Source organism: Nelumbo nucifera, chromosome 1 (assembly GCF_055504915.1).
Source record: "Nelumbo nucifera cultivar China Antique chromosome 1, China Antique-T2T, whole genome shotgun sequence".
Taxonomy (NCBI): domain Eukaryota; kingdom Viridiplantae; phylum Streptophyta; class Magnoliopsida; order Proteales; family Nelumbonaceae; genus Nelumbo; species Nelumbo nucifera.
Window position 1 is genome coordinate 166,874,388 of NC_142649.1, and position 9,821 is coordinate 166,884,208.

A 9,821-nucleotide genomic window follows, 5' to 3' on the forward strand; every position below is an offset into this window, starting at 1 on the left:
TATAGGAGAAAAATGTCTAATAAAACTATATATATATATATACTCATGCATGATTTTTAATCTTGAAGTCTTATGGCAGTTTAATATCCTCATTTTACCTTGAGAGGAAAAAAAGAGAGACTTTAAGTCATTACATCACGTCTTGGTAGTGAAACATCTTGGCTTTCAAAGCTGGAAAAGAACCTTTGTTGATGGGAGTGAAGTTTGATCATGCAGGAAAGATAAAGTTCATGCTTTTTCACCCTTCTGCTATATGCAGGCACAAATGAAGTTTCATGTAAATGGCCACTCATTGACTTAGAAAATGTCAGACTGACCAAACAGTTATTCTGTTCTGATTGGGCTGAACTTTCCAATTTGAGGGTTTCCTATCTTGCTAGTTTTTGCTGGGATGCCCAATCCCTGTATGTGTCTCTTAAACTAAGGGTGGATGAACAAAGAGGTTGTGTTTTTATTTTTCAACTACTAATAGCACTAAGTTAGTGTTCAGTGGTATCCTACACTTGAATCAAATACGGTATTGTCAATCTTGTGTTTGTGTGCATCTTAGGCACATGTCATCACATTGTTCATCTTAATTGTATTTTCCTTGTGCAGCTCTTACACCTCAGTGGGATTCTCATAGTATTCTTCTGTGGTATAGTCATGTCACGTTATGCATGGTATAATGTCAGTGAAAATTCAAGAATCACAACCAGGCAAGTATGAGGAGATTGTCAGCTTTCTATATCATGTGGGCTTCAGGAACTCAGAGAGATTTGATACAATGTACTAGTTCTTCTAGACATTTGGTCAATCTTAGTGGCTGGTTCCTGTTCATTTTGTTAATCTTCATTAACCAGAATTTTGATGTTCAAGCTACTTCACTTCAGAGATGGTTGGTAAAACTTATTATGATATCTACTATTTTCAGGCATATATTTGCAACCCCTACTTATACTGCACAGTGCTTGTCTCACATATAGAACTCTACCTGTCCATAGACAAACCACACATCACCATAAAGTTTCACTGTTGTTGCCTGAACTAAAGCACCCCTGAAGAAGAACTCAATTGTAACAGCATATTGGAACCACAACTACACAAACTTCAGATTGAAAACCTGAAATCTTATACTAGAAAAAGGTCCGGGTTTGTGTATCATAATATTCACTACTGTGGACTTATACTTCACTAAAACCTGAACCTATCCCTGTCCAAAATTCTGTACTTGTCCAAACCCTAAACCCATACAATTGTCTATGCACTTGCCCAAAACTTGAACCGACCCTTATCTATGGAGTTGGACCTATTCAAAACTTGAACCCATCCTTGTCCATGGACTTAGGCCTGTCAAAATCTTAAACCCATACAGCATACCTATACATGGACTTAGACCTGTCCAAACCCTCAACCTAGCCCTCTCCATGAATTTATTCCTATCCAAAACCTGATTACCTATTTGTTTCATCAACAAAATAAAATAATGAAAAGGAAAAAAAAAAGCATATGTAACCATATCAACATGTCCAAAACCTGACTTAGAGATGTAACACTTACAATATTCCTAAAGTATGAGAATATGCATAAACCAAACTCAACAAGTGTATAACAAATAAACAATCATATATGTTGTATCAACTTAAGTATGAGAATATGCATTATAAAGCAATAAGCATTGGTGAACAGTAGGATGAATAACGGAGGATAATTCAGGTTAAGCATGGTGTGAGAAATATGGGTTGGGAGCCTGGAGCTGCTTTTCAAACTTATGGCTGTTCCATTTGGAAGTGAATAAAACAGGTGTATAACCTGTTTAGTAAAGCTTTGAGGACGTTTTGAAGTAGGGAATAGGAAAAGGGTAAGGTTCTGGATGCATGTCTAAATTTCCATAAAGCAATAATATAATACATATTCAGGACCTGCAAAACTACAAGACTAATGATATGCACATAGCAAACTACATATTAACATAAAAGTTTATCTCTAATGTCAGAATGTACATGAATTTATGTCTCAACAATTATACACAAAGAGATAGCTTGCATGAGCTTCTATCCTTGTCTCTGACCTGTAATAGGCAAGGATATTCATTATGGATCTTCTAATGGGAGCTTCTCAACGAATATTTTGGTGTAACAAATTAAAAAGCAGAAATTAGATACTTTAGCTGTACAATAATATTAATTCCTATCAGGAATTTCACCCAATACCCCCGTCCCCCTCCCCCCTCAAAAACAAAAATGATGGCACCTCTTATCACTGATAATTGATGAAATTGTTAGAAGGTAATAGCTAAATGCCTACTAAAAATTAATATCTCCAATTTCCAAATATATCGCAGCCCCTTAAAACTCCCAAATTAAATATAAACTCTATGTTAACAAAAAAAGACATATAACTCCGATACCATAGACACCAATCATCCTGGATCAACAAGTACAGAAAGCAGTACTAGAGAGTAGTAATGTTCTTAACAATGGTATACCATAGACACCAATAAAGCCTTGTACTTTTGTTTTTTTGGATAGCCAGCAGAATATACTTGTATTCATTAGCAAAAAAAAAAAAAAAAAACTTTGCTATAGAAAATATTTGATAGCAAGAAGAGAATACAGCAGCTCAAGTTGTCCCTAATGCAAATTTCTGATTAGAATTTTACATATCACTCCTAGGCCCAGATATTGATTTGAGGTAATGATTTGAAGATGTCTTGTCCATTATTTCCAAACACAAACATGGCTAATCTTAACATTATTCAATATTTAATATAAGCTCTAAAACTCTCAATAGCTTTCTCATTTTCTATATCTGTTAGCATTTATAATATTTGAATCACCCATTTATCCCACCCTGAACCATTCCCCACCTACACACTGCTGAAGCAGAAGAATTTGGAGTTACATCCATTTGGTGTAAGGTAGAGTTTGCTGAGGAGGTATGAACTTGTTAATGAAGGCTAATGATTGCATGAAAAATAAGCACTCTAAGGGAACAAGCTTACAAGGAAAAGTCCAGAAAGTACCACTTAAGAAGTAAAAATCAGCAAGGACCACTTATAATGATATTTAGATAGTCTGTATCTTATTTTCCCCTGATAGAATCAAGAAACAATTAAGGTTTTGCTTATTTCTTTTCCCTTTTCAGATGACTCATCATGTCATTTTATCCTGGCAGGTGCAGTTCTGATTGATTATGTTTCGGCCATTTGTAGGAGAGATTATTGTTGGAAAGTTAAAATCATCTGATGCTAATGGTTTAAAGTGTAGGTGGTTTAATTAATATTCTTTATATTTGATTCTGTATCAGTTTATTGATTTCTTCTTTATTAACAGGGAAAAAAACTGATTAAGTAGGTAGTTCCCTACACAACTTACCCCATTTTTTCATGTGGAGGGATTGGCCAAATGTTCAACTCTCCAGGGCATAGCAGCCATATACTCCACCTTGTATTGGTGGTTTCCCAGACAAATATTAGCAGTTTGTATTTACAACTTTTTATTGTAAACTTGTCCAGAAAAGAAGACTTCTATTGACATGTGGAAAGTACTTTGAGGCTGAAATTTGCCCCATGAATCTTGTCCAGCAAGACAAACATGTTGGGTCCTTTTGGGGCATCCAATTAGATTGCCACATGGAAAATTAATGGGTCATTCAAGGAAGCTTATTAAACAACCTGATTGGCAGACATTGACTCCTGGGCCCACACACATATGTGTGTCCATGTAGGTGTATATGTCCGTATATATACATATGTATTAATGATATGTCTTTATGTATTTATATATTTATATCGATCAGTAACAGTGAGTTACATTCAGAGCAAGAAAAGTACCTGAATTCCAGCAATGAACAATAACCAATATTGGCCTTAATTAGCTCATCTACATCCAAAGAAAATTAAAGTAGAGCAGCTTATGTATGGCCCAAAATACTATAATGCTAGAGTTAAGCCCCAAAAAGTCTTAGATCTTTGGAAACCTGACTAATCACACTAACAGCTGGTTTTAACTGATCCAGGTTCACTCAGGAAGCCAATTTAGCTTCCCTAGTAAAATTTCACAAATGCCACAATTCCTTAACTCCCTCCCTCATTGAGCCAATAATTCCCTCTGAGTCCCCTTCAATTTCCATCCTAGTGTAATCCTCATATAAATCATCTTTACTCTATGAAGAAGAACCATGATCTATGCTCTGGTTGAGTCTCCTGAACTGATCTGCCTTGACTAGATTTTATGATTACAGTTTCTCAGAAACTGAATTATTCATTGTTTAATTGCTTTATTCAGATGCTATTTACTGTTCTGTATTAGCCTAGAATTGTTGTGCTTGAACTATAACCTGCATGTGAATCCAATTCTTGTTGTCTTTGATAGGGATTATCATTCCTGGCATGGTATGCAAATTTCTGGATCTAGGCCTATGCATGATTGCTCAGAAAGCCCAGGCTCATATAGGGCCATGCCCAGGCCTATATTTCTAATCCAAGGTGCAGGTTGGGCCAGGTCTGGGAATGATATCCCTACTCTTTAGTCTGGCATCTACATCACCCAAAAAATGCATTCTCTGTTTTAGCAGTAATTAGTTTGTTAGATCACTGACTTGCTGTTCAAACTTCAAATTGGTAAGACAGATGCAATAATCAGTAGAAATACTCAAGTTTTTCCCCACTCCATAAATACTTGCCTTAAATTAAAGATGAGAATTGATTCATCATCACACAAATTCTTTTGCTGATGTTTTAGCTAAACAAGGGGTGGGAAGGAATCATTTGTAGTATTTGTGCATGTATAAGGTCGATTAGGATCATGTTGAACCTTAGGCAATTCCAAGAAGAAAATCTTATTCTCATACTTAATTGAACAGAGATACATATCTAATTCATATTTGTGCATATCTAATGTCAATTAGTGACTGATCCAAGAAGGGTTAAAAGTATCAATGCATGTGATACAAAATGCAATTCAAAGGGCTGATAATAATAACTACAAAATAGAGGAGAAATGTTGAATATATCTAATAATAACTAAAAAATACAGGGGAAATGTTGAACAGATCTAATAATAACTACAAATACAGGAAAAATATTTTACAGATCTAATAATAACTACAAAATACAGGGGAAATGTTGAATAGATCTGTACAAAGGTACATATCTGCAAATGTTACTACAAGATACGGGAAAAATTTCCCAAATCTGTTAAAACTACAGATCATATTGAGAAAATGAAAAAAACAGAAGAGAATCCAACAACGAAAAGAAAAAAAGCAAGTTCACTAAATAGGTAAGGAACATTCTATTTCTTACTTTCAAGTGGTCTAAGAAGGTCCTGGAAATGGGTATGTTGAAGGGGATCTGGAAATGACGAGGTTGAAGAAGCTTCAAACAAGAGAAAAACTACAAAAACAACAAAAAAACTAGATCAGTATCTACTTGATTTGTCAGATGGAAAAAAAAAATGAATAAGAAACCTCACCAGCACTATAACGAGTGGACAGAAGAGGTTCACTGTTCTCCGAAATGATTTCTTGGATTCTGACACAGACTTAGAAGCTTGGACACTCAGATAGAATGTAGAAGTTGCCAGCAACTTGAATGGGAAAATAGCTAGAGGTTCGAACACTCGGACAGACGCTCAGATGCTCAGAATCTCAGGTCTCAGACGTTGTGAATGGGAAATAGCCGTTACTCGACCGCATCGTTCTGGTGGATGAGAGTAAACTCCTCGCCTATTTCCCTCAATGAAAGAAGGGCATGAATTTTTACTTTGAAAAAATCGAAGTAGTTTTTCACCCCAAAATCAATGTAAATCCTGACATGTTTGCGATTTTACATCGATCTTAGGGGTGCTTTTACAACGTTTCCAAACACATCGAATTGTGGACTGGGGTGCAATAATGCACTGAACCGGTATTTACCTCGTTTCCAAACGCAGCCTAAAATTTGAGGTTTGCTACATGTATCCTCTTTTCCCGTTGCAGAGTTGCACTCTATCAAGAGCCAAGTCCCATTGCTCGAACATACTCCATAGCTCCCCCCCGCAAGAATTCCATCAAGGACAAGAGCAGTAAACTTTTCCTCCAGATTCTCTCTTAAACTCTTCCTTTGCAATTGTAGCACGGCTAGTTGTACATGCTGTGACCAACCATTAAGCCCTTTATCTGACTATGCAGTTGTTTTCTTAGCACAATCCTTCGCAATCTTCAGGCAGAATTAGGGTTAAGTGATCAATAACTGAAGGTCCATGTGTAATAGAGGTATTCATATACCAGTTCCTAAGTATTTACTCAAGTCACCAAAAATCTCCACAAGAACAGACCCCACCATTGAAATGATGAAATCTGTTGGCATCCCTCATGATAATTTCTCGTTTGAAGAACTTTGACACCATCTTTGTGAACACATGGCAGTCGCCACAGATCCGGAGGTTCTTTGTAATTCGGATGGGTGTACCCTCAGAGGTTCCAATCAGACCAAATGCAATGGCAAGCCTCTCACTATGGCCATGAAGCATCTTAAGCTTTTCTTCTTCCTGCACATTCTGCAAAACAAACTTTGTGTCAGCCACATAACCTCCTTCACTCTCCAATATCTCAGTCATTTGATCCAATTTCAAGTAGATTTCTTGTGTTTGTGGATGACACCTGTCCCTCGCAGTGAAAGCATGCACCTTATTACCTACCTCAATCCAAGTACATGCAGGATTCTTCTTCAATCCCATTCCTTTCATTCTCATTCTAACTTCATCAACATCCTTCCACTTTCCCATGGAAGCAAAAACATTTGAAACTAGCACATAATTCCCTGGATTTTCTGGATCAAGTTCAAGAAGCTTATGTGCTGCAATTTCTCCCAGTTCATTGTTAGAGTGAACCCGACAAGCCCCAAGGAGAGCACACCATACAACAGCTGTTGGTGCAATTGGCATACTTTTCACAAATTTGTATGCCTCATCCAAACGATTTGCACGTCCTAAAAGGTCGACCAGACATGCATAATGCTCAGGCCATGGCTCCAGCTGATATTCATTTTTCATAAGTTCAAGATATCTTCTCCCTTCATCGATCAATCCTGAATGGCTACATGCATAGAGTAGTGCTAAGAAGGTAACGTGATCAGGTATAAGATTTGCTTCCTTCATTGCTTCAAACAAGCCAATTGCCTCCTTACCACGGCCATGCATTCCACATGCATTGATCATACTAGTCCACAGAATTAAGTCCTTGGATCTAATTCTGTTGAATATCTTGTAAGAGCTATCTATGGTCCCACACCTTGCATACATGTCCACAAGGGCACTTGCAAGGGATCCATCTAAACCGAAGTCCCTTCTAGTGAGGAATCCATGTATCTCTTTTCCTTTCCTCAAAGCAGACAAATTGGCAGCACCTGAGAGTATGCTAACTATTGATACCATATCAGGTACAATACCATTATGCATCATATCAGAGAAGAGGTCAAGCGCCTCATCAGCGAGCCCGTTATGGACATAACAAGATATCATGCTTGTCCAAGACACAATATCTTTATCCTTCATCTCCTCAAACATTCGTGATGCATACTCAATATCTCCACAATCTCCATATACATCCAGAACAATGTTCTGCAGCACAAGATCAAATAACCCCCGTCTCATTATGTAACAATGAATTTGCTTCACATGGGAAGTGCACCTCAATCCACTACAGGCAAGTAGGACGCTCCCAATCATCAATTCATCCACCTTTATCCCTTTCATCTGTACCTCTTGAAACTTTCTCAAGGCCTCCAAATAACACTTGTTCTGAGCATAACCTGCAATGGCTGTTGTCCACGATATCAAATCTTTATCAGGAATGTTGTAAAACACACGCTCCATATAACTTACACAAGAACACTTGGAATACATATCAACAAGTGTGTTCCCTATCTGCAAATCAGAATGTAGTCCGTGTTTAATTGCGTAAGCATGGCACTCCATCCCATTAAACAGGCTCCCCAACCGACCTAAAGCAGAAACAATATTTATGATTGAAACCAGGTCAGGTTTCTGACCAGTTTCCTGCATTTCATGGAAAAATCCAACAGCTTTGTCATAAAGTTCGTTTTGCACAAAACCTGAAAGCATAGAATTCCATGAAACATTATCCTTCTCATCCATCTTATTGAACACTCTTGCTGCTTTATCCATTCTACCACATCTTGCATACATGACAACCAGTGCATTGGCCTCATAAACATGGAGATACAAACTGGATTTCAAGACAGCGGCATGGATCTCCATACCCAATTTAATAAGGGATGGGTCATCACAAGCTTGGAGAACGCCGACAGCAGTATATGAATTCATGGAAACACCACCCTTCTGCATTTCCCGGAGAAGCCTCAGTGCCTCAAGAGGCTGGCCATTTGCTGAGTATGCTGAGATTATAGAATTCCATGACACAACATCCTCTTTGACTACCATCCTGTCAAATAACTGTCTTGCCCGATTAAAATCATTGAACTTCGCATACATCGCCACAAGTGCGTTGGCAACAAATAGAAAAGAGCCAAACCCACATTTGATCGCTAGACCATGAATCTCAGCCCCAGACTGAAGATCAATGAGCCCAGCACAGGCTTTAAGTATGCAAGGAAAGGTGCAAGCATCAGGAGTAACTCCCAACATCCGCATTTCCCGATACAATTGAAGTGCTCTGTAGGGTTTCCCATTTGAAACATAAGCACCAATCATTGCGTTCCACGTGAAAATTGTTCTGTGGGGTATTTGATCGAACAACTTCTGAGCCTCCATTGGAGCTCCACATTTTCCATACATGAAGACAAGTTTGGTGCTCAAAAACGCGGAATCAAAGGCGCAATTGGATGTCAGAATGTGGGCATGGATTTGCTGACCTTGTTCTATTGCTTTTTTTAGGGCACAAAGATCTAAAATGGAGGAATAAGCTTCGTCTAGAGGAAATGGAGGGGGGCTTTGGTTGGCAAAGAAAGAAGTGAAAGAGAGAAAAGCTCTTTTGAGATCTCCATTCTTGCAGATTTCTTTGAGAGACGTAGTAGTAGCGCGATGTTCGGAGAGTTTGGAGAGTTGGAGAGATGGACTTTTCTGGGTTTTGGGGAAGGTAGGATAGGTGGCTAAGGATGAGTAAGAGTGAAGAAGCGCCTTGGCCATAATGGGCGTGCTGCATGAAAAGCTCAATTACATCTAAACGGATAAGAGAGTAAGCAAGCGCAGAAGCCTATTTCCCCGGCTCTTGATTGCAATAGCGGTGACCCGTGCGATGTACGGGATTTATAAAGGAAAGTAAAAATGTAAAATAATTAAAACTTATAATAATAAAATCTATGATATGGAAAAGATATGGTATGGAAAGAGTTTTGACCAATCAAAATCCACTCATGAATTTTGATAAATAACACTGATTCGCCATCAAGTATATGATTCCAATTGATTGGTCAGGTGTTTTTTGGATATCATAAGAGTAAATTTCTTAAATTACCCTTATTTGTTTAGCTAATTGACTAATTGTATCCTTATTGTTTAAAAATTGACTAACGCACTGTTTCTGACAATTGACTAATACTTTCCTTATTGTCAACGTCTGTTAACAAAAAGATAAAAAAGATTATTTTACCTTTTATTCTTCTTCAAAATTTCAAAATAAAACAACTTAAACATGCAACGGGAATCCATTTCAATGGAGTCCAATCAAAATTGAATTTACAGAATAATTTACTGAAAGATCGGAGAGTGGAGAGGGAGGTATGAGAACAGAGGTTGAGAGAGACCGTAGAGCTAGAGGTGTAAAGTGGGTCGTGCCGGGCCAGCACAACACAACGCATGGGCGGCCCGCCCTAAAGG

At 37.9% G+C, this 9,821-nt stretch overlaps 1 protein-coding gene across 3 annotated transcripts; it reads right to left on the bottom strand.

Annotated features, from left to right (window-relative positions):
- Positions 1-1,946: 1,946 nt before the first annotated feature.
- OTP86 (Tetratricopeptide repeat (TPR)-like superfamily protein) lies at positions 1,947-9,186 on the bottom strand. 3 transcript variants are annotated; one of them, XM_088895118.1, is made up of 3 exons: positions 5,457-9,186; positions 5,288-5,377; positions 1,947-2,050 (listed from the first exon to the last, which is right to left on the bottom strand). In XM_088895118.1, exon 1 carries the CDS (start codon positions 9,129-9,131, stop codon positions 6,273-6,275), a length of 2,859 nt encoding a protein of 952 aa, XP_088751244.1. In that variant the 5' UTR covers positions 9,132-9,186; the 3' UTR covers positions 1,947-2,050; positions 5,288-5,377; positions 5,457-6,272. The 3 variants fall into 3 exon arrangements, with proteins under 3 accessions (XP_088751244.1, XP_010279265.1, XP_088751243.1); XM_010280963.3 differs by lacking the exon at positions 1,947-2,050 and having other exon boundaries at positions 5,054-5,377; positions 5,457-5,709; positions 5,899-9,186; XM_088895117.1 differs by lacking the exon at positions 1,947-2,050 and having other exon boundaries at positions 5,054-5,377.
- Positions 9,187-9,821: the final 635 nt, after the last annotated feature.